General features: G+C 29.9%; 1 protein-coding gene across 1 annotated transcript in view; it reads right to left on the reverse strand.

Annotated features, from left to right (window-relative positions):
• Nucleotides 1-1,471: 1,471 nt before the first annotated feature.
• The window catches only part of LOC123302612, a 143,843-nt gene continuing 118,609 nt past the window's right edge, over nt 1,472-26,705 (reverse strand). Inside the window, exons 2-3 of the mRNA XM_044885629.1 lie at nt 7,483-7,586; nt 1,472-3,128 (exon numbers count right to left, since the gene is read on the reverse strand). Of these exons, the coding sequence (XP_044741564.1) occupies nt 1,680-3,128; nt 7,483-7,586 (1,553 nt within the window). The 3' untranslated portion in view covers nt 1,472-1,679. The remainder of the gene's footprint in view (nt 3,129-7,482; nt 7,587-26,705) is intronic.

Consider the following 26,705-nt stretch of genomic DNA (forward strand, 5'->3'; position numbering starts at 1 on the left):
TGAACGGCATTCCAGAAGCGATACCACTGATTCGTCAGGCAGATTGAATTTATATTAAATTTTAAGTGTTTAGTTTCGTGATTTTTAATTTCAATCCTGTGGAATAATTAAAGCAGTACGGAGCACATAGACAGTTGCCTAATCGATCTAATGATTAATCCAAGCCCTTGATCACGGCTGTTATATTTGGATTAAATTTATGTAGCGAAAGTTTAACAAATGTACATTTGGTTTCATAATAAAAAATATGAAGTTTGTATCACTTTTATGAGTAGTACGAACCTATTTGTGTATACTGTATACATTACACATAATTTAGTCACTTACGTACAAGAGAAGTGACGGAGTTAGTTACGCTCTAGACCGAATACTTAAAAGGATCCAGTTCCAGTTTCTATGTAAGTTTTTCGTTTCTATTTGTTTAAATGGTGAAACATGTTTTTCATTTTTCTTCCGTAACGAAAATCGTAAGAACGTCCGTTGTCCGTTTATGTGTGTCTAACTGCCTGTGGTTGTACTAACATCAGTAATAATTATTAATATTATTTTATTTAAATTATAAACAGTTAATCAATATTTATAAAAACATTTAAATTTACTTTATATGAACAATATTTAGCTGCTAACAGCGTCTATCAAGTACTCACAATTATACTTTTACCCCATTTTTACCACCAGATGAGTACCACTGAGTCAGTGACCTCGATCTTATCAAAAACCTTGAGTAGCAGCAAAAAAAAAAATGAGTATTCAAAATGAGTTATGAGATTATATAATATTATGAAACGTCTCAATGTAAAATGTATGTTAACTATAAGATTATGACGTCATAATGCTATATAGTTAAACTATTGTTAGTATAATGATAAAGCTAGCAAGGGTTCGGGGGGTGTTTTTCAAGGTTTTTGATTTTTAAATGAGGGGTAGTTAATCATATAAATGACAGCAAATGAATAATACTGGAAGATTGTAAGTTTTCTGTCATTTAAATGTCGAAAATTTTTTTTATCCCTATCCAAGAGGAATGTTTTATTAGCCAGACATACTCGAACACTTTTCGTCCTCTCTCTTATAAATTCCGAAATCGAGAATGTAATTTTTGCTACGATAAGTAAATCAGTTTTTTTTTTGTGTGAAAATGAATGCTTTCCATTGAAATTGGTGATCGTTAGACAAAAAAATATCCTTGTGCAACTTCCACATTAGCAATGGCGAATTGAATGTCGAGAGCGCCCTAGACAAGCACCTGACCGCCGCCCCTTCAATGCCCATATATTGTAAATTTTAACTAGAGTTTATACAATAACTAGCTAAACTTCCAACGCGCAAGCCATTGTAACCTTGCGCATCTAGACACGTGCTTTGTTTGCCTTACGGATAGGGAAGCTTAGCCAGCATGTAAGATTCGAATCGAGGATTCTTTTCCAAATTTTGAAGCATCTGTGATCGAAGGTTTTCAGCAATTCGACATCAATTTTTTCTCTTACAAAAGTGTTCGTGTATGGGTAGCAATTCGAAAGTGTTTCTCTTGTATGTAGACAATTGGAGAGTGACCCCCTACATCAGTTAGGGGGGAGGGGGAAGGTAAAAGTATAATGTAAGTACAAAAAAAATTATATAAATAAGACTACTAAATGTTTGATATACATTTCTATATATATATAGTATATATATATAGGTTAATCGTTGAATGAACTAGTATCATCGAATTCGTCGAATTCATCGAGGTCGTTATAGGGAGGTGGAGCTTGCGGTGTTAATTGAGGAACTTGAACATGATTTGATGCATGATTTGATGATGATGTAATGAATGTATGATGACGTAATGATATTTGTGGTGTTGTGGCAGTAAATAAATCGGACCCATCGTCATCAGTGGATGTAAGATCTGTGAGATCAGATCCCGTCACTGTTTCATCGATCCATTCATGATCGTGATCATCGTCATGCTCGTCCACAACGGTAGACGGTGACAATGTAGTGGATGATAACAATGGGACCATACCATCCCCAAAAAAAGGCTGAACCGAAGCCGTAGACGTTGGTATGTTTGCCTGAGATGATGATGTATATTTACAAGCGATTACGTTGCTTTTTTTGTTTATTCCGTGTTTGTTTCCGTTTTTGTGGACGACATTTCGTTTTTTTGTTTTTGTTGCGTCCACCTCCCCTTTGTGAAAATTCGACGTTTTGGCTGATTGTCGTTGTAACGCCTCTTCACATTTTCGATGTTTGTTTGCATTCTTGTATTGATCACAATTGGTATGAATTTCACCGTCGAATGTAAACACAAAGTGTTTTTTGTTGGTGCCACCTTTACGTGATTTATTGAAGCCTCCTACTTTGCCCTGCTGGCTGTGATTACTATGATGACTGGCTACGATTGATGTTTCATTGGTTGTGGTATTATGAATGCTGCTAATATTACTAATGTTGCTAAAACTATTGCTACTGCTAATATTACTAGAACTACTAATATTCATGTTATCATTATTATGTTTATTATCATTACTAATTTCGCTATCGGTGGTTGTTCGATTTATTCCCGAACCGATACCCTCTTTGGATTTCTGATTTGGACTTTCTGAATTACTAATATTACTACTAGGATTTTTATTACTACATTGTTTTCTATGTTTTGGCACAAAATCTTCACCGTTACGATTACGATTATTTGAATGTAGAGGTTTTCGACGCTTTTTCTTTCGTTTTTTTCGTTTACGACATCGAAATTTCGTATTTTTAGCTGTGTTGGATTCCCCGTTCGTGTGATCCACCGATGGACATAATAGTTGATGGGAGGCATGATGACGTAACGGATGTTGAGTACTGTTCTCTAATTCGAGTAGGTCTGGTGAATGAGGATGCGTTGTACGTAGAATGCGAAGCATTTCGATTTCTAGTTGATCGACTCGTTCCGGTTTCACTGGTTTGGTGAGTACTCGCGCATACGCTGCCATTTTACCTAAATGCGTTGATTTCACCAACACTTTTCGTGGCTGTCCAGTTTTGGTAAGTGCGAGGTACATTGTTCGATTCTTGTTGGAATATTTCGCTGAGGAGTACGTGTTGTAGTGATTCGTTTCAATCATTTCATTGAATACACAATCTTCATTGTTGAAATCTCTCTGAAAATAAAAGAAAACTCTACTGTAAATGTGCACTACATGTAATTATACACTTTTTAAGGAAAAACTTTCAAATTCTCAAAAGGAAAAACTTCGAAAAAAATTTATTTGTTTCTGATTATGATAAAACTCACTTTATAGAGTAAATTTGATCCAAAAAATTCAAAAATCGGGTTTATTTAACGATTGGGCGAATAGTTTCTGAGGAAAACGATATCTTGGATGCATTTCTGGCATTATCTCGATCAATACGCGTCCAATCGGTACCCGATTTTTGTATTTTTTGGGTCAAATTTAGTCTATAAACTGAGTTTCATCAAAATCTGAAACAAAATTTTTTTCTCGATTTTTGGCAATTTTTTTAAGGGGTACCCCTTTGAAAAAAATCGAAAAAATCAAAAAATATTTTTTCTTTCTGATTTTGATAAAACTCAGTTTATAGAGTTAATTTGACCCAAAAAATTCAAAAATCGTATTTATTTAACGATTGGGCGAATAGTTTCTGAGAAAAACGATATCTTGGATGCATTTCTGGCATTATTATGAAAAATACGCGTCCAATCGGTAAATGAACCCGATTTTTGTATTTTTTGGGTCAAATTTACCCTATAAACTGAGTTTTATCAAAATCCGAAAAAAAAATTTTTTCTCGATTTTTGGCAATTTTTTTAAGGGGTACCCCTTTGAAAAAAATCGAAAAAATAAAAAATTTTTTTTTGTCTCGGATTTTGATAAAACTCAGTTTATAGAGTAAATTTGACCCAAAAAATTTAATAATCGGGTTTATTTAACGATTGGACGCGTATTTTTCATGATAATGCCAAAAATGCATCCGGAGTATCGTTTTTCTCAGAAACTATTCACCCAATCGTTAAATAAACCCGATTTTCGAATTTTTTGGGTCAAAATTACCCTATAAACTGAGTTTTATCAAATTCCGAAACAGGATTTTTTCCACGATTTTTTCGATTTTATCTTGAAAAAGTATTTTTAATCTCGATTTCGATAAAACTCAATACATGAGGTAATTTTAACCCAAGTAATAAAAAAATCGTGGCCAATTTATGTTAGGACGAGTAGTTTCTCTGGTATCACCTAAAATCCTAAAATATAAGCCATTATTCGGAGCGTTTTCTAAGATATGGTCTAAAAAGTTTATCTGCTAAACGTTAAAGTTTGCAGTCAAAGTAAATAAATCACTTTGTACATAATTAAAAAATTAACGCATGTAAATTGAATTGTGGAGCATGTACTTAGAATTCCATGTCGCCACATTCCATAAATTAATTAAATAATTTTTTTATAATGTTAGCTTACTTGCTAAGTCAGTAATAATGTGGTTTTAATAATCAATAATGAGAGAAAAAAAACTTTTATTGGTCAATCGTTAAATTTATTTTTAAATATAAAAAATTACAAACTCAAACTCTTTGCTGTGCATATTATTTTTGTGTAACATAATACTCTGTAAAAAGATCACTCAAACTTCAATCACCTCTCAAATTATTCTTACGAAATATTCCATTGCCTATAAAAGTCAATTGTTTTTACGTACGCGTCAAGCCGACTTCAATCGATAATCATATCTTTATTACTTTAATAAAAATTATCTTAAAATATTAATATTATTCTCAACGATAAGATGGTGTAGTGGCGAGGGTGCCCGCTACTCATGCGGAAGTTTGTCAGGTCGAAATCCAACCCCTGCCTTTAGATTGTTCATACCTTTCATTGGGATATTTATTTTTCTAGTTATTGACAAAGAAAAATTTACTTAATTTATTTTAACTGAATTTAGGTAATGCAGATTCCGATAATTATCGATTTCAATTAATAATTGTGGTTCTCGTAAATTCAATGAATTTACCTTCGCTTCGATTTGAGAAATTATTTTATCAATTGATTTATCAAAAAAAAAACTTTTGAATTTTTAAACAATCGAATAATTAAGAAAAAACAAATAAACATCTCAGAATGATAATTAGCTTCAATAAATTGACTAGTTTACGAGCTAATTTTGATAAGTTATTTTTATGTAATATAATACCGACTTTGTAAAAAGGTCACAAGCTTCAATCACCTCTCAAATTATTCTTATGAAATATTCAATTACCTATAAAAGTCAATTGTTTGTACGCACGCGTCAAGCCGATTTTTTATACTCATACCTGCTTAATTTATAAAGATAAATTTACTGAAATGCTTCTAGCTCACGGACTATAAGGAATCTTTTGCATTGATAGTTGTTGGCTTCTGGACTATATTTGACTAATGTGTTCATGAATGAAGATTCGGAATCAATTTATATGTAAATATTAATGAAATTTGATTTACATATTCATTGATCCAAAATATCTGTTTTTGATGAAGTAATGACGGCCTCTAACCGTCCATCCGTCTTACCGTGTAAGCCGTCACTTCATGAGTTGAGTTCTTACACCATTTTGAACAATAAATCAAAGTAATTACTAATTTGAATAATTCTTTTAAACAAGATTATATTTATACTAAAGTGATACCCACCCGCTTCGCTGGGTTTAAAAGTAAAGATTGCTCTCGCTTAATCCCTTTCTGTAACAATTGAAATAATGGTAAGAATTGTTTTACACAGGTAAAATATATGTATGGTTTTCTATTTTTTTAAATGTATAATAGTCGTAATTATTCATTGAGTATATCAGAAAAGATGGAAGTGAAATATTTTATATTGACTATTTTTACAGAAATCTGTAATTTATGGTAATGTCAAATGAATACTTTTACAGAAATCTGTAACAAACAGACAAACATGCTTACTTTCGCATTTATAATATATAGAGATTATTCAACTTTCTTAATTCATAATCAGTTTTGAATTGAATTAAGTAATTTTATTTTAAGAAAAATCACTTCCCGTCTATCAGAAATCAGAATAGTGTGGTCTATCAGAGAGGTCTATGAGCTGAAGGACTTACTTATTTAAAAATATATTTGAAATTATTTTAATTGCTTATTTTAATCAGTATTCGATTCACCTTTAATTACTCGTGTGTGGTCATTGTGATTTGGAAATTTTTAATCGACTTGAGTGTGACTTCAAGTTTTAGTTACTTCAAAGTAAATAAAACTATAAAAACAAAACAACTCGGATTATCTGACGATATCGCTCCGAATAACCGTTTATAAGGTAAATTTGATCCATAAAACACAAAAATTGGGTTTATTTAACGATTGGACGTATATTTTTCATGATAATGTCAGAAATGCATCCGATATATCGTTTTTCTCAGAAACTGCTCGCCCAATCGTTAAATAAATCCGATTTTTGAATTTTTTGGGTCAAATTTACTCTATAAACTGAGTTTTATCAAAATCCGAGACAAAAAAATTTTTTGATATTTTCGATTTTTTTCAAAGGGGTACGTACCCCTTAAAAAAATTGCCAAAAATCGAGAAAAAAATTTTGTTTCAGATTTTGATAAAACTCAGTTTATAGGGTAAATTTGACCCAAAAAATACAAAAATCGGGTTCATTTACCGATTGGACGCGTATTTTTCATAATAATGCCAGAAATGCATCCAAGATATCGTTTTTCTCAGAAACGGTTCGCCCAATCGTTAAATAAATCCGATTTTTGAATTTTTTGGGTCAAATTTACTCTATAAACTGAGTTTTATCAAAATCCGAGACAAAAAAAATTTTTGATATTTTCGATTTTTTTCAAAGGGGTACCCCTTAAAAAAATTGCCAAAAATCGAGAAAAAAATTTTGTTTCAGATTTTGATAAAACTCAGTTTATAGGGTAAATTTGACCCAAAAAATACAAAAATCGGGTTCATTTACCGATTGGACGCGTATTTTTCATAATAATGCCAGAAATGCATCCAAGATATCGTTTTTCTCAGAAACGGTTCGCCCAATCGTTAAATAAATCCGATTTTTGAATTTTTTGGGTCAAATTTACTCTATAAACTGAGTTTTATCAAAATCCGAGACAAAAAAAATTTTTGATATTTTCGATTTTTTTCAAAGGGGTACCCCTTAAAAAATTGCCAAAAATCGAGAAAAAAATTTTGTTTTGGATTTTGATAAAACTCAGTTTATAGGGTAAATTTGACCCAAAAAATACAAAAATCGGGTTCATTTACCGATTGGACGCGTATTTTTCATAATAATGCCAGAAATGCATCCAAGATATCGTTTTTCTCAGAAACGGTTCGCCCAATCGTTAAATAAATCCGATTTTTGAATTTTTTGGGTCAAATTTACTCTATAAACTGATTTTTATCAAAATCAGAAACAAAAAATAATTTTTGATTTTTTCGATTTTTTTCAAAGGGGTACAGAATAAAAATAAATTAAAAAAATACTTACAGAACCATAAAGTATTCCACAAGCATCGATACACAAATATTGACACGAAGCTACTCCTTGTATCCGTAATTGTCCAACTTTGACAGGAATCCTTTGTAAAATTGCTGTAACAATCCAAAACAAAAAAAAATTTTGTTAACATCATATTTATTACATCATCAATATTTGATTTATCTATTCAAATGCATCAATTATTAATAAATTTAGAAAAATAAACTTATGAGCAACAGAACTCCATTACAAAGGTCATATTTCTCAACCTCATTGAATGCATTTAATTGGAAATAGAATTTTGGTCTCTTGAACCCATGAAATATTTTCCTACGATCTCTTTAATTTTTATCGTTAAATTGTTTAAATTAACGATTTACATATTTTAACAAGCTCGTCCCGTGAAAAATTCCGTGGCTTAAAACAGTGATAAACGTCAACAGTAACTTACTTTTTTTAGGTATAGGCAATTTTATTACAGATGTGATATACCAATTACATAATGAACAAAATTATTTCTTAATATTAATCTCGTTTTTTCCTAAGCGGTACAGTTGTAGACTGTGAGTCTATTTTATGTCAGTCGATAGATAACAGAAGCCACCCACATAATTATTTGTTAATCTTTAACCGGAAAAATGACAATCCTAAGTGTATAGGTTTATATTTTAATGGAAAATATAACTAAAAATAAAATCGAATAAAGAGAAACATGTTACGTTAAGTATTACATAATATTACTTTGGGCGGATATTATTTAATAAATAGATCAACGGAACTGAATGCAATGCATCAGTTATAGAATTATTGATCTTTTTATTTCTTTGGCTGTAAGTTGTAAGTTGTAAGTTGTGAGTTGTCGCTCTTCAAGTTTTAGGTGTGATCATAAATAATTGGATAACATTCGACTAGAAGAAATATTTCTACGATTATTTTTTTTTTTTGTTTTATTATTTTTTTTCTTAATATAATTATAGTCATTTTGATTTGATCGGTCTTAGATACGGATACTTTGTGAAAAACATCACACTAACTTCTATAATTGAACACGTTTTTTGAAGCTATACTTTTTTGGGTCGCCCACATCCACACAATTTTACTAACACCATGAAGTTAGTCGATATATTTTCCTTTAGTATAGTGTGTGATAACGACATCTATGAATATTTAACGAAACTATTATCAGAGATATCATCCAATACATATGTTCAATACCATGAAATTAGTCGCTAAATCTCCCTCTTTTTAATACAATGCGTGATATAACGACATCTATGAATATTTAACGAAACTATTATTAGAGATATCATCCAATACATGTCTCCAACACCATGGAATTAGTCGCCAAATCTACCTCTTTCTAGAACAATGTGTGATATAACGACATCTATGAATATTTAACGAAACTATTATTCGAGTTATAATCCAATACATGTTACCTATGGAGTTTGAGAAGTTTGTGTTTGGAGTTCTTTTTACTTTATTTTTAAAAGAAAAGGAGAATTTTTCGTTTTCGATTCGATGTTTTGGAATGATTTCATAGCGTATTACAAAAATTGTTCGCCTAACCGTTCAAATACGGATTATAATTTATGAATACTAATTACCTTAAAGTTGCAATTATCGAAAAAGTTTCTATCAATCAGTAAAATAAAAAAATAATAATTTTTTTCAACAAATTGATATGCTATTACGGAAGTACAAAAAAAATAATGATAGATGGATCTTAAAAAGTTTAAAACAATAAATGTATCATCAATTTAAATGAATTGGGCCCAGTGGGTATTTGACTTTCACCCATATAATTCTCATTCCACAAAACAATATGTTTTAAAACAAGCTAGTGTAGTTTCAACGGTTGTGTACTTTTGAAGCATTGTGTACCAAACAAGATTTATTAATTGAGAATTAATTAACAAATTGTTATTTTTTTATTATTATTATTTTATTAAATAAATGATTTACAGAAACATATAACAATTTATTGGGTACAAAAAAATTGGTTATTATTTTTGTAAAATGTTATTTATGAACTTAAACAACTTTTAACTGCCTACAGCCTTTTAGCCAGCCAATATTTTATTATATTTGTCGCAATGTATGCTTCACTGTTCTCTAATTTATCACACGTATTATTCTGATTTACTACCCAAAAAAAAATCGTATTGCAGGAACAGCATAAACTAAGCGAATGTTGTTTTAACAAGTGAAAACAAACAATTGGCGACTTAAAATTATGCCATTATTGTATTTAATCGAAAGAAAATGTATTTATAAATAATAGTTATTTGTAGTTTATTCTAAAATTCGAAATTCCCTTCTAATTATTATAAATAAAAAAAAAAGATGTTTATCGATCCGAAATTATTTTCTAAATTTAAAATGTTTTTTTATAAAAAACTGTTTTATATTATTATAAGTTAAGAAAATACGGAAACGATTAAAGCATCCTGGTTTTTAAATCGTTTGTTGATTATGTTGATTGTCATACTCACTTTAACACTTTAAAAGTTAAAGGGGAGAAGTGGAGCGGGAGGAAGGGGGACGGCAGAAGGGTGAAATCATGTTTAATGTAAACAGATATTAACAATATTTTATGAAACTCATTTTAAATCAACCGCTGAAATATGAAACGGAACGCAGCTAAACCTTATACCTATATGATTTGTTTAGAAAAAAATAATAGTAATTCATCCCTCCACAAACACAGTTCGCCCTTCTTACATACCGCGCCGACATACAAATTCATACCATTGAAGTATATAGTCATTTTATAAATCTACTAGACTTGCACTCACAATCTTATAAAATCATTTGTAGTCTAGTCGACAATCTATTTCTATATTGGTGCAATATAGAAATAATGATCGTAAAAATACGTTAGCTCGTTGGATTTGGAATGATGTTTAGAAAAAAGATTCTTAAAGAGGAAATTTCCAATAAAAAACTCCAACTCATGGAAATCTATCTTCATTATTTATAATTTTAATTTAACGCCGGAAATGTGTCTTTTTGCATTATTTTTATATTGTTGTAATAACGTCCTTTCACTTTTTAGTAATACGTGGGTATAACTTGTATACTTTCGACAAAGCATCTATTGTTTGAAACTGACAATAGCCTGACGGACACAGCACACGGTGTTGTTGTTACCCACTGATATAGAATGACTACATAGCTAACAAAAAAAGGTTTTTAAACATAAGCCTATGTTTAGTTGATTCATATGTTCGACATCCCGTAAGTCTAGTAGTATTGAAATGAAACCATATAAGTCTATGGAACAAATAAATTCTAAATAATATGAACACCTACTGTTTAACTAAATGTCACAAATTGTCACATTCAATTTAATTATCGATATAAATTTTGGGAAAAAAATTAATAAATAATTTCATTTTCTATATAACCCCCACCCCCAGACTCCAAAAATATTCAAATTTATAATTTTTATGTAAATTCCATATTTTTAAGGTTTGTGTACATATTTGGGATTTTTTTTTTAAATGATTTTTTTTTTATAAATTTGAATAAATTATGAAATTAAATAATTTTTAATGTTTCAATAACTTATCAAAATTAGCTCGTAAACTAGTCAATTTATTGAAGCTAATTATCATTCTGAGATGTTTATTTGTTTCTTCTTAATTATTCGATTGTTTAAAAATTCAAGAGTTTTTTTTTTTTGATAAATCAATTGATAAAATAATTTCTCAAATCGAAGCGAAGGTAAATTCATTGAATTTACGAGAACCACAATTATTAATTGAAATCGATAATTATAGGAATCTGTATTACCTTAATTCAGTTAAAATAACTTTAGTAAATTTTTCTTTGTCAATAATTAGAAAATAACTTTCCAAACGAAAGGTATGAACAATCTTAAGGCGGGGGTTGGATTTCGACCTGACAACCTTTCGCATGAGTAGCGGGCACCCTAGCCATTACACCATCTTATCGTTGAGAATAATATTAATATTTTAAGATAATTTTTATTAAAGTAATAAAGATATGATTATCGATTGAAGTCGGCTTGACGCGTACGTAAAAACAATTGACTTTTATAGGCAATGGAATATTTCGAAATTGATTACCAAATTTTATACAAATTATTGGTAAGTTTTTTTATGGAAATTAAAAATCAATCTCATAAATCTTTATTGATTTATTAAAAAAAAAACAACCAAATATAAGAAGCAAAAAAAAAAAAAAGAAAGATAAATTAGTGGCCAATAAATTTACGGTCATTATAAATTTTATTCACTTTGGACGGTGAATTAAGGTAGTACAAGCGCCAAGGCAAGTTTTGACATGTGGTTGAAATGAATGTAGACGGAAACTCCTCCTCCCAATTGTCAGAATTGATTTAGACTTAGTCCAACTTCGTATAAAACAAGTGAAAACAAACAATTGACTGAGTTAATTGTTGAAATACCATGTATAGACAGTGTTGATTACGCAGCCATTTGTTTATTGACGTCACGTAAGTAAAGAAAGATATCCACTCTAAGATAGCCACACATTCATATCTGATATTCCCCTATAATACATACTATAAAATTTGCACCTATTTTGCGCCCTCGTGGGTAAACTGTGATGTTTACAAAAAAATGTTTCAAACAAAAGTTGTTTATTTTTTTATAAGAAACATTTTTTATTTTTAAACTTTTGTTCTATATCTAACGGTTTTACAAGATGGGTCCTACAGATCCAAGACCCAATTGACCTATAATGTTCATTTACGAATGCGACCTCACTTTTTAAAATTTCAGCTTGATATCTCTTTTCGTTTTTGCGTTATCGTGTTAACAGACGGACATTCAGACAGACAAATGGAAATGGACTAATTAGGATAATTTTATCAACACTTATACCAAAATTTTGTTGGTAGTATCAATATTTTTAAGGGTTACAAGCTTGGGACTAAACTTAATATACTATGATATATTTCATATATACATGGTATAAACAAATCTTGCCATTTATCCAAAATTGCCGTGGCGCTTGTACATCCTTAATAAGTTGATTGTGTAAATTGCAATTATTACATGTTGCATGTGTACCTGTACTGTTTGGCTTAGACGACGCACATCTCGACGGAGTGGGGGGTGTGTACACGGGGTCATACTCATGTTAAGAGCACGTTACGTTTTATAATAAAAGTGTATGTACGCCATACGGATACGCAAGTAAACGCAGCGCTCAGTTTGCCACCTGTAGAGCGCCACTATTTAGTTATTTACTGATAAATCAATGTTTATGACTCAATTAGCAGCGGGGAATTTGTACAGCATATAATTTTTAACAAGCGATCGTTTTTTATGTGCTTCTTTGCCTGCCGAGATGTTTTTTTTTTTTTTTTTTTTTAAATCCGCGCACACCGCCTTCGTTTTCTATTCGAATAAATATTTTATTTTTGTTTGCGTTTGAATTTTAATTGTTATTTGTAGTGATTTATTGAATTTTGTATTCTTTTTTTGTTTGTATTAAAATCAATAATTTTGTTTGCTGACAATCGCAACGGGTGAGAGTCGACAATTTTCCTGGAGATCTTCAATGTTAGATAATAATATGAATTCTTCGTTTTGGAATGTGTCTGATCGAAGAAGGTATAATAATGGCATGCATTTTACAAAAAAAAACTGTAGAAACAAGTGAAAACAAACAATTGACTGAGTTAATTGTTGAAATACCATGCATAGACAATGTTGAATATCAATGCTTGCATTATGTTTTTATAAATAAGAAGAGTTTAAAAAAGCAATACAATTTAAAGATCGCCATTTTTTGGTTTTCGAAGATTTCGAAAGCATTTTTCTCGAAAGTATTTAGCTACCTACAAATTTTCAACTCTCTATCTTTTACAGTTTTGGAGAAAATGGACAACAAAGATTTGTCCTAATTTGCGCCCTTAAGAGTAAAAAAAACGTTATTTTATCTCTAACAAGATGGGTCCTAGGACCCAAGTCCCAATTTACCCATATTGCTCATTTACGAACTTACGAACTCGACCTCACTTTTTACGTCCTAAGCACGGTATTAAAATTTCAGTTTAATATCTCTTTTCGTTTTTAAGTTATCACCATCACAAACAGATCGACAGAGGAAATGGGCTAATTAGACGATTTTATGATCAACTATACTAAATTTGGGACTAAAGTTAGTATACCTTGATATATATTACATATATACAGGGTATAAAAACATGAGAAAGAAGAATATATCGACTTCACAATAAGAAGACTGTTATATATTATAGTTAGTTTAGCTGGATAACTTTTGTCCAATTTCTTGCAACTCGCGCTAGAGATATGTTGAAGACGTTGCTATAAGTACCACTGTTTTTAAATTTATAGTAAATGTCAAACAATTCATAGCCAACTTTTCTGAAATACTCAATGAATTATGACTATTTTACACTTAAAAAAAACTGAAAATTGTGCATATATTTTAGCTGTCCTGCGAGTGTGAATCAATTTGAAAGCACTCATAAGACTCGTCAAGAGGAAGCCACTCGCAAAGTTTCAAGTAGGGTAGGTTAGGTTAGGTTATATTGGCTGTCCACGAAGGACACACTTAGGCTATAGAGAACCTTTGTGATACCATATATGTGTTTTACCACCTTTCCGCTGATAATTTCATTTATTAGCTCCTCAATTTCAGAGGCTGAGTACACCTTCTTCATGCATACACCATGCACTACACCAGCTCATCAGAACTATTAATTAAATTTATTTTGTTGCGACGGCGGGAATCGAACCCGCTACCCTAAGCATACCGCAGATTGGTTACACCTTAACCAATTGAGCTAATAGGGCGAAAACTTTCAAGTATGTATTCATAATTTAAAAAAAAACGTGATGTCCCACGGTCTAAATAGACATTTCATTAGAATTTCATTTTTTTTTAAATAATTTTTTATTATATAGTGCATAGAGGTTATGAGAGGAGTTCACATCAGAAATAATTAGAAGTGATTGACTTTTGTTTGTCAACTTTGCATCGAATTGAAAAGATTTACGTAAAATTATAACGGTACGATGTTTATTTGAATAAAAAAACATAATTAATTAGACTTTTTTTATAAGTTATAATTAAGCCATTGCCCACCAATTGTACGTTTATAAGGACAGGGGGTATCGTTTACGTTTAATTTGTAATTCAATATTTTAATTAATTGTCTGTAATTAAATTTTTTTTTTGTAATTACAAAACTTTAAAAATAATATACAGTAAAAACCGCTTATAACGACGAATTGACGAATTAGGAAAGTACAAATATAATCCAAATGTTGTAAGAAGTTGGAGTCTAACTGAATTCTGAAAAGTTAAGGGGGGTGGGATTAAATAAATGACTTCAAAAGTAGGCAGAATTAACATTGGTTTTATGAGATTGATGGTTTTGCAAATGGTGAGTCGACTAGAAAAGCTGTTGATAGGGAAGTTTGGAATATACTGAAGGAGGCCTTTACCCATTAGGGCTTATTCAGACTGATTTCTCCAAAACTGGTCGATGGAAATTAAAACAAAAACTATTTAAGCTAAAACTTTAATAAATTATTGTCTTCAATGTCGTAATAAACAATTTCGACTGTATATGTTCACAGTTTCTTTTCTATTTTCAAACACAATTTTTAATTAAATTTTATTGCAAATTAATTCTATAAAAAAATATAAATATTTACATAAGTTACATTATGACTCGATGGGAGGTTTTCAGCGCCCATTTTCCCAGCATATGTTTGGTGTAACAAAAAAAAAAAGTTTAATTACTTTTTCGGTTTTGCTATTTAGTACCTTATTTCAAGAAATTTGCATTTTAGTAAATGAAAATAACGATAGTTAAAACTTAATATTAACTCTAACATTGAATATTTTTTTCCTTATTTATCATAAAATCAATGTTTATTATACCAGCCGTTACCTGTCAGCTTCGTTAGATAATATCGAATGTTCATTTAATTTTTTTTTTTTTTTGCTTTAATAAAAGCTCATTCATGTAACAAACAGCAGAGAAAAATAATTTTTCGAATAACTATAAAAACAATCAAGATAAAAGCCATCAAAGATATTTTTGTATCTCTTTCTAGCAAAAAAGAATTTAACATGGAGTTCTTATTCTTTGGTGTAGGTAGATAACCACTCCATCATAAACAGGTCACTTGAGTTATTTTATTCTACCTGTTCTTACGAATGCATGTTATTATTGTTGCTGCTCTCAATTTACCGTGTCATTCAATTTATCTTTACTTTGTTTGGTAGTGCAATTAAGTAAGGATTTTGTGTAAATCTTTTTGTTTATGTGCCCCTTTTTGTCCGTTAAAATTTTTGTAACAGGGCAATGTCTCATCTTCTCTGTCACTGCCCAGCTCTTGTCATGAGGAGATGGACTTACTTGAGCCAGCCTCTCTTTGACGACCTCTCCGACCTAAAGTCAATCAAAGCCCTCCTGTTGTTCTTAAACAGCTCCGAATGGTTCACGGAGTAGTGGCCGGGGATGCGGCTAACCCTTTTACGATATCAAAACGGACCTTATGGTCTAAGTGTGTCCCACCCCAGGACAGCCACTCTAACCTAACCTAGCCTATCCTAAAGTTTGACTATTCTATAACATGTTTATTAAAAATAATCTTGCGCAAACTTGCGCCTTTTCTTTTAAGACTAAAATAAGGATAGAGAATAAGGTTGCTTAAGTCAAAAGTCAAAAAAAGGAGCAAGCAGTTTTCCAGTGAAAATTTGTAACTTATAATTTCAAAATCACCTTACATAAAAAATTCGAGGAAAAAATGAAATAATTGGGTTTGAAGTCGAGTCATTTTGTCCGGAAATTTGTAATAAATACTCCACTATGTGTTGCTAGCTCATCACATTTTAGTGTGTAGATGGAAGTTAACCAATATAATATTTAATAATTTGGTGATTTAATAAAAAAAATGGATATAGCTTTATAGAAACAGGTTCGATTCTAACAACGATGGACTGATATTAAGATGGACTATGCCCCACTATCACTGTTCAAAAAATTAATGGAACAATAAGTTTAGTATACACAAAAAAAAAAAAAAAAACAATGGCGTATGATCTGCTCAAGTATTACAAAAAAAGAAGTTGTAATAAAGATGATTGAATGTATGGTATGCAGATAAGATTCAAGTGAGTTGGACCGTATGTTGCATTGTTTCCCAGGGCTAATATACCAGCCAGATAGCTACACTCAACAAGATCATTGCCTGATTTAGACACTTGTGCCAGACCTACTTGTGTAAACTGTTAAAAACTGGTCCGAATACATACTCATTACTGATTACTGATTACTCATCATCGATGATTGCTCCATTTCAAATAAATTTTATCACACTGCGCAGTATTCCACCAAAAAATCATTATATTTTGTGGATCGTTTCGGATCGGATCGTTGTACCCATACGTAATACATCGTTACATCGTCACATCGATATTCGCCAGTTGATGATGGTGTGTTCTAATGGTTTTCCTGCTCATAAAAATATTTCGATACCGTTAAAAATACCATTGTAGTTATTAGGTTCGCCGTATACATTTATTGTTTACAATGTCCAAAAACGAATTCCAATCACATTTCATTGTTTTTGTAATTTCAAAATCCAGGCTTGGATTTTATATTCTTTCAAATTTTTGATGTGAAAACTTCTTGGGCATTATCGAAATACGCTTAATGTTTATCGATAATTGTAGGTCAAAGTCATGGACACAGGTAAATGTCCTCTATACCCTTTAGATCTTTTGGCTGAAGCATTTTTTCGTTGTTAGTGTGTTGTCTTTCGATTAAATGCAAGAATGGCATATATTAAGGTCGCATTTTCTCTGAAAAAGCTAACGATTTGCGAAAAAGAGTTTAAATGAAAAATGTTAGTTAGTAAAGACCAAGTGTTACTTTATCTCTTACCGTTTAAGATCTAAATTGGGTTTTGAAGAAACCTATAAGACTGGGTCCAATTTGATATCAGAACATGATGCCTCCCCCCCCCCATCAAACACTACAAAACGAGGTATTAGCCACTGTAGATTAAAATGACACACCCTGTAAAATTATTATTTTTTTGGTAAAAGTTGGAAGACCATAAATTGATTAAGGTGATTGTAAACCTACACTATTGTAAAAAAAGTTTTGGTTTATTACACGGTACATACATATAAACCAAATACATGCTTTGTACTTAAATAATATGTTATTTTTAGCTTTATAATACTACGCAACTACAAAAATATATAATATATTGTGTGCAAGTGCTGCTTATAAATTTGATAATATAGATAACTCTCTTCAATCATCAATAAACTAACTATAGTCGTCTCTGTTCATAAAAAAATTGGATCTTCGATGAACTCATAATAAAACTAACAGTTTCTTTTGATATAATCGACAACCTTATATTTTGATGGTAATTTTTATAAACTACAAGATTGTCTAAATATTTTAGATAGTTTTTTATCACACTCTCTAGATTTTTTTATATAGAAATATCCAATTGAAAAGGATAACCTATGTGATTCATCATCATTCAACTTTGAACGATAAAAAAATTAATAAAAAGCCCGATGATCTAGGAATTTTAAGTGATTTTTGTAAACTTTGTTAATCAAAAAATGTATTAATAAAGTTTTATTGAAATCCCTTGTATTATTCAATCCTTGCATGTCTCCTTAAAAAGTAAGAAATATGTGAAAAGTACGGTCCTGTGCAATAAGTTTAATTAATATAGAAGTGATTGAAAATCAATTTGAAATAACACAAAAACTAGTTCAGCAAATCGAAAGAAGAGAGTGATCTTGATGAGCCAAAACTAAAGGCATAGTGAACATGTGTGTATGAGCGGTGTTGTTTTATCATATACTTTGTAGTTTGTGCTATTTATTTAGCTTCACTAGAGAAGCTGTCACGACTGAGGTCTCACCACTGAGCACTGATGAGCACTGAGGAGACATGCAACATCATCATCAAAAAACAATATCAAAAAATTGTAAAACAATAAATCAAAAAACAAATTCACTTGTTCATTTTGTTTTAATAAAATTTCAAACACGAACACAAACGAATTATATAATTATAAACGGTTATTAATATCACGAGATTTGCACCACCATTTTGGATCTTGGCTCTAATATTTTTGGACATCTTTTAAAGCTTTCCCAATTTAATACCAATAAAAATTTAAGATTTTTTTTAGTTTTTGTATTATTTAGGAATAATTAGCACTCCAAAATTTTAAAACTATGTGTTTTTTTTTTTTTAATTGAGCCTCTTAAAAAAATCGAAAAAATCATGGTTTCGGAATTTGATAAAACTCAGTATATAAGGTAATTTTGACCCAAAAAATTCAAAAATCGATTTTATTTAACGATTGGGCGAATAGTTTCTGAGAAAAACGATACTCCGGATGCATTTCTGGCATTATCATGAAAAATACGCGTCCAATCGTTAAATAAACCCAATTATTAAATTTTTTGGGTCAAATTTACTTTATAAACTGAGTTTTATCAAAATCCGAGACAAAAAAATTTTTTTGATTTTTTCGATTTTTTTCAAAGGGGTACCCCTTAAAAAAATTGCCAAAAATCGAGAAAAAAATTTTGTTTCGGATTTTGATAAAACTCAGTTTATAGGGTAAATTTGACCCAAAAAATACAAAAATCGGGTTCATTTACCAATTGGAAGCGTATTTTTCATAATAATGCCAGAAATGCATCCGAGATATCGTTTTTCACAGAAACTATCCACCCATTCGTTAAATAAACGCCGTTTTTGAATTTTTTAGGCCAAAATAATCATAGAAACTGAGTTTTATCAAATTCCGAAACCACAATTTTTTTCTGATTTTTTTCGATTTTTTCTAAGGGGTACACCCCTTAAGAAAATTACAAAAATCGAAAAAATATTTTCATTCCCGATTTCGATAAAACTCACAACATAAAGTTACTTTGACCCACAATATTCAAAAATCGGGTTCATTTAACGATTGTGATTGAGTTTCCGAGATATCATCCAAAATTCCACGTGAAAAACGATTTTTCGAATCGATTTCAGACAATTTCTTAGAAACTATTTTTCTAAAAATCAAATGGAGTAAATTTTTGTTAATTTAGGGTACTAATTGATCTAGAAACGAATAACAAACATTTGTATGGGATTTTGCAAAATTTTGGAAAATCAAGAAGAAACTTTTTCCATGTTAATAAAATTCAGAATAGAATTTAAATTTCATTCAAAAATCTATAGTTTATAGAAAATATTGCCTTAATTTCTATACAAAAATTGATAACTCGATCGGAGCGAATTCGAAGCAAAAAACTCAAGAACAGAATAAACTAACTAATTTTTAATAATATAAAATATATTATTCCGATTTCGATAAAAATCATTTCGTACGGTAAAAAAGATTCTAAAAAGAAAAATCAAATCAGTTTGACGAATAAACAAAAGTATCTTTAAAAATTAACCTTTGTACCAAAATTATTGTGGGAGAGATCAAATGAAATGAATGAATCATTATTTTTTGCGAAATAACGAAAAATGATTATTAAATTAATAATAAATTGTTAAAAATTTTCCAAAAATCATTTATGAATTTGTGAGTTCATTTCAATTAATTAAATATTAATTAAAAATTGGAATTTATTTTTTTTTTTTTTTTGGGTCAATCAAGTTTATCTTCATTTATTGTGGACATCATAAATTAATTAACAATACTTAAAATGAAGATGGCTATTTTTAAATAAATATATAATTCTTTTCATTATTTTTTTGTGTTACATTGTCTGACAATACACGGCGGCGTCACTCAGAGCCGTCTCTAAATATTCGGCGCCCAATAATGCGTGTCATTTAATAAGTACTGGAGTAATAATCCTTCAAAGAGAAATGTTACTAAATAATCATCCATCAACGAGGAAAAACGATAACCTGGCCGTGAAAAGATAAACTGGAACACCTAAGAATCGAGTTGGGGTGTTCCAACTCTAGGGAGCGGCGAAACTTTTTATTTCGTAACTTGTAATTGTATATTTGCTATACTTGATATATTTTAAGGTTAAAAAATGAGGTTGAAAATGCGCTATTCCAATATAATAATAAGCCGGAAAATGTTGAAACATGTTCGTTTTAAGGTATGATAGAATAATAATCATAATGGGGTTAAACCTCCGTTTTTCAGAACAGAGGCCACCCACACCATAATTTTTAAATATTTTTTTATTTCATTTTAAACTACATCCAATATACAATTAAATTTTTATGATGTGGGTTAAGTCAGTTATTTTTGTTCACTGCCGCTGCCGGGATTCGAACCCTACACCCCCAAAGACGGTTGCAAGACGTATATCGAATATTCCAGCTACGGATCTTACCCAGGCAAGGCCGAACTTTATAGCAAATAATAAAAAAAAAACATTTTTATTAATTAAATTTATGATTTCATGTTCAAAAATATTTTTAAAATATAAATAACGCCTAAATGAACAAATTATTAACGCTTTATTAAATTAAAAATGCAAAAATATTTTGATGACGTCTCTAAAATGGATCAACATAATCCATAACATTGAAATTTGATTGAACAAGACGGTTAAAATTAAAATGGGTCGTTGAGACGTTAACGGTCAAATCCAAATGTATTACAATCAAGATTTCATGTAATTGCCCTAATTTAAAAAAAAAAGAACGACTACATTGATTAAGTAGTTTTGAAGGTCCCACTCAAACCATTCGCTTCTTGATTCTTTCACCTTTACGTTATTCTTAATATTAATAGCTTTACTTTTATCATATTAGTGTATGTTATAGTTCATTTCAAATAGTCTGAACAAGTCATATGATTTAGAAGTTTTAGTTAAGTTTGAAACTGTGGGTTCATTAATTTTACTGTATATTATTTTTATACCCTGTATACAGGGTGTTCTGTTATTGATAGCAGATAATTATACCAGTAAATTAAGCTTATCAATACAAATGGAAAAGCTCTTTACCAAATTTCGATCTGAGGCCTAATTCGAGAGATGTGGCGATGAAAACTTAATTTATAGGGTAATTTTGACCCCAAAAATACAAAAATTGGGTACATTTAGCGATGTTTGTTGTCTTTATAAAAAAAAAAAACATATTTATCAAATTATTTCACCAATACAGAGACACTTAGATGTGGGAGGTATCAAATTATATATTAATATAGATACGGATGGAAGGGGGGGGTTAAATTGTGTAATACATAATTTAAAAATTTATAATTCATAATTTAATATCAAACAATTTGAAATAGAGAATAGATAAAGACTACAGTAAAAGAATTACTTATATGACAGTTGAGTTAGTTGTAACTAGTAAGACATATCATCATCGACTCGAACTGATTTTGGCTTTTTTTTTGGGTACAATGTGGGGTCCTTTCTTTTCCATAAACTAAACATTATATCATCATCACAAAACAGGTTCATTTTCATCTTAAATTTAAACAAAGATTTATTGTACATTTTAATTCCCACTAGGCACTAGCTACTATACAGAATGTTCGATTTACATCTAGGCATATAGATATCACGAGTATGACAGAATACATGCGTTAAGCAATGTATCTAGGTAAGAGGTTGCAAAAGTGACTTGTATCGTGGATTATCTTTTGTAGTTCATCTATTTAACTAAGAAACTCCCTCTCTCCAAGCGTCTTACAACTATCTCAACCCATATCGAAGCTTCAACACATGTATATAATACATTTCACTTAGATGCATTGCTTAACGCATGTATTCTGTCATACTCGTGATATTTGTATGCCTAGATGTAAATCGAACATTCTGTATATACAGCAAGCTAGGTTCTTCAATACTAGGCTCTTTATATGTAAGTGTACCTATAATCAATTCAAATAATAAATATACATATAATGTATATTTATTTATATTTGGTTCTTTGTTGCACTTATATCGTTTTGTAATTATTCTATATTTGTTTTACAAAATATATCTTATCGGTATTCAACTCACATTAGTGCGTAATAAAACCTGTGTAACACGATCATCTTTTATAATACATTTAAGAATGTAGAAGCCTGATTATGAAATTTTGCATAAAAGTATGTAGTCCTACTAAATTTGGGCCATACTTTTTGAAATTTTTGGTCAGTTTTAACTTACCTTCAATATGTTTCAAGATTCTAGGTTCCTGGTCCCAATATATACCACTAAGATAAGTGCTAGCGATAAAATAACATCAAAAATGAAAAAATTGACCCAAAATTAGTGGATTTCAAAAAATATTCCTTTTCGATCGAATAAAATTTGCCTGTGTTACCAAAAAAACGAGTTTTTGAATATAGTGACGTCATCAAAATCCAAAAATTTTAATTTTGCTTTACTACATCCAAAATATATCCAATTTTGATAAACCAAGTATGTAATTCTACTGAATTTGGGTCATACTTTTCAAATTTTTGGTCAAATTTAACCTACCTTTAATAAGTTTCAAGATTATGGGATCCTGGTCCCAATATTGACCACAAATATGAGTGGTAGCGTAAAAGTAACATCAGAGATGAAAAGCTTGACCCAAATTTTGTGGATTTCAAAAAAAATTCCAATCAGATCGAATAAAATTTGCCTGTGTTATCAAAAAATCCATTTTTTATACATAGTGACGTCATCAAAATCCAAAAATTTTAATTTTTCTCCATTACATCCAAATTATAACCAATTTTGATGAACAAAGTATGTAATTCTACTAAATTTGGGTCATACTTTTCAAATTTGTCATCAAAATTAACCTAGCTCTAATAAATTTCAAGAATGTGGAGTCCCGGTCCCGGAATTAAGAACATAAGTGATAGCTAGCGAAAAACTGACATCACAGCTGAAAAGAATGACCCAAAAATAGTGGGTTTCAAAAAAAATTGCAATAAGATCGGTTCAAATTTGCCTGTGTTATCAAAAAAATCGAATTTTTTAACTTTATGACGTCATCAAAATCCAAAAAATTTAATTTTGCTCTATCACATCAAAATTTTATCCAATTTTGATAAACCAAGTATGTAATTCTACTAAATTTGGGTCATACTTTTCAAATTTGTCATCAAAATTAACCTAGCTCTAATAAATTTCAAGAATGTGGAGTCCCGGTCCCGGAATTAAGAACATAAGTGATAGCTAGCGAAAAACTGACATCACAGCTGAAAAGAATGACCCAAAAATAGTGGGTTTCAAAAAAAATTGCAATAAGATCGGTTCAAATTTGCCTGTGTTACCAAAAAAATCGAATTTTTTAACTTTATGACGTCATCAAAATCCAAAAATTTTAATTTTGCTCTATCACATCCAAATTATAACCAATTTTGATGAACAAAGTATGTAATCCTACTAAATTTGGGTCATTCTTTTCAAATTTTTGGTCAAATTTAACCTACCTTTAATAGGTTTCAAGATTATGGGACCCTGGTCCCAATATTGACCACAAATATGGGTCGTAGCGTAAATGTAACATCAGAGATGAAAAGCTTGACCCAAATTTAGTAGATTTCAAAAAAAATTCCATTCAGATCGAATAAAATTTGCCTGTGTTACCAAAAAAAAAAAGGATTTTTTGAAGTGACTGATATTGTGATACATATTTATAAAATTAGATCGTTTGAAATAAGTTTTATATAATTATTATAAAGTGAGTGTTAGTATTGTGAGTGTGTCAATTGAATAGGTGTTTCTAATTAATAATAATTAAAAATTTCTAATTATTACATAGGCGTGGCGTGTCTCTGGCGTGGTACATTTAAAAAAAAAACGAACGATGCACTTACAACTGATAGACACGCACTTTATCTAAATGTAAATGCATTTTAATCATAAATTAAAACACATATCAATATGTTTATACTAGCTGTTACCTGTCCGCTTCATTCATACTGGATGATTACAACTATTGTTTCTAAAATAAAAATACAGTGAAACTTGGTTAAGGATGTATGAGCATGACAACAATGTTTGATTTAAAGGCTCAAAATTTGTTTATAGGTAGTCTTTTACTCAAAGAATATGTGCTTAAAATTTCAGCTTAGGTATCCGTGCAAATTTTAAAGAAAAAAGTCATTAAAAATCGATATAAAATACATTGGCTCTTATGGAGGAATCTCAAAAAACGACATATTTTGGAAGTTTTTGATAATTTTCATTTGGAATGAATGAAAACAAATTTAAAAAAAACTTTTTAATAGAAAGTAAACATATTAGCAATGAATTATAAAAGAAAAAAACTAAGTGTCTCCGTCCATATAAGGGATGTAAGAGCAGGGTAGATTAAGGGTTGAAATTATTTGTATCTTATTTTCAACTTTGATGATGAATTTTGTTATAACTTCATGAATGTTGACGAAAAATAAGAATAAAATTTTTCGATATGTGTCTTGGTTTTCGAAATATCGAAAGCTAAATAATTAAACAAAATTTTCAATTTTCGATATTTTGAAAATTAAGCCAGATATCGAAAAATTTTATTCTTACTTTTCGTCTTATATCGTCAAGTAATAATATAAATTTATCATCAAAATTGAAAATATCTATTTTTTAATTTGTGCTCCCACTACCATGCTCATACATCCTTAAGTGGGATCTGGATAAGTGAGAAACTTTCATAGCTGGAACTGAAAATGTAAAGGAAACACATTTTTAGTTATACCTGGATATCTGAGGCACTGGATAAGTGGAACACCTCTATAAGTGAGACAAATTCACAGGTCACGGCAGCTGACCCCGTCTCCCCTGGAATTGATTTATCATATATTTGCATGATAAGCATGTGTTTACAAAAGTAATGTTGAATTTCTTCAATTATTGCTCCGAAAATGGCTGATTTGTTCATCGTTTTCTTGGTTAAACATCTCTTATGTTGCCTATCCTCGAAAGTTAGCTACATACATGTCAATTAGAATAGTCTAGACTGAGGAAGTATTCATTCAAAATAGCGAAGCCAAAAAAACTTTTTTTTATTATAAACGCGTAATAAATTTAAAAAAAAAAAAATAATTCGAAAAGAAATGGTGTGAAAAAAGAAATTGACGATAAAACATGTCTATTTGACTATTTGGCATTGTTTTCGATGTGAATAAAATGTGAAAAGTTTTATGTATTTTGGTGATAAAAATTCGGATAATCTCTTCTCTCTTTTGATATTATTGTTCATTTTAAAACCATTTTGGTTTGAACATAATTGTTGTATCTTTTTTTTTTTGAACATTTATAAAACAAATGATTATAATAGTCTGTAACCATCAGGGCCGGATTTAAAATTTTGCCGCCCTTGGGCAGTCGAATAAATGCCGCCCCATCACTGAAATTTCACTCAAAGTTATATAGATTTGATATCTTATTTAAAAAAAATTAAAATATTTAATGAATTGCAAATAATTTATTATGCTTATTATATACTCAATATAATGTAAGAAAATATGTTTTTGTTCTTAGAACTACAAATTTTGCACTAAGCTTGACTCATAATTATATAACAATAATTTTTTTCACAGACAAACACGTCTGACTTATTGATTTGCAAATTGGTCGATTAAATCATCACAATTCAAACGTTGAAGTACGTCCGATTCGATGCATAGAATAGCTAAGCTATTGAGTCTATTTGCACTCATTGTAGAACGCAAGTAGTTATTAACTCTTTTTAAACAAGAAAAAGATCGTTCTGCGCTACAGTTTGTTACAGCTAAAGTAATGAAAATTCGATATGCAATTTCTACGTTCGGAAACTCAGTGTAAAGGTCGTTTGCTCAAGTTTCAGAATATCAGAAGGTGAATTTCGTTCCACCTGTTTTTCAGAAAAATATGACTCTTGCTGACATCTATTGGCGAATAACCGAGCAAAGCTTGGTCATCCAGATATTTTTTTTCTTAAATATAGAATAACCCAAAAACGTCGTTAATTTTTCAAAAAGAAAATCCGAATTAAAATTTTTAGATTCCAAAAAAAGAAAAAATCAAATATTACTATATCAAATCTTCAAGAAAATAAATTAATTCAATTATTTCGAAGATTAATTTTTACTTAAGGTGCCAAAATTATAATTTACCCACTTTCGATTTGACAAATAATGTATAAGTTGAATTTCTTAAATTATCCCCTAAATAATAAATGATTAATTGAAAGAATAAAAAATTCCTATAGAGAACTTTTGATGACTATAAAAGAAATTTTTTTCCACTTTCCAAATTTTGCC

Source organism: Chrysoperla carnea, chromosome X, assembly GCF_905475395.1.
Source record: "Chrysoperla carnea chromosome X, inChrCarn1.1, whole genome shotgun sequence".
Classification (NCBI taxonomy): domain Eukaryota; kingdom Metazoa; phylum Arthropoda; class Insecta; order Neuroptera; family Chrysopidae; genus Chrysoperla; species Chrysoperla carnea.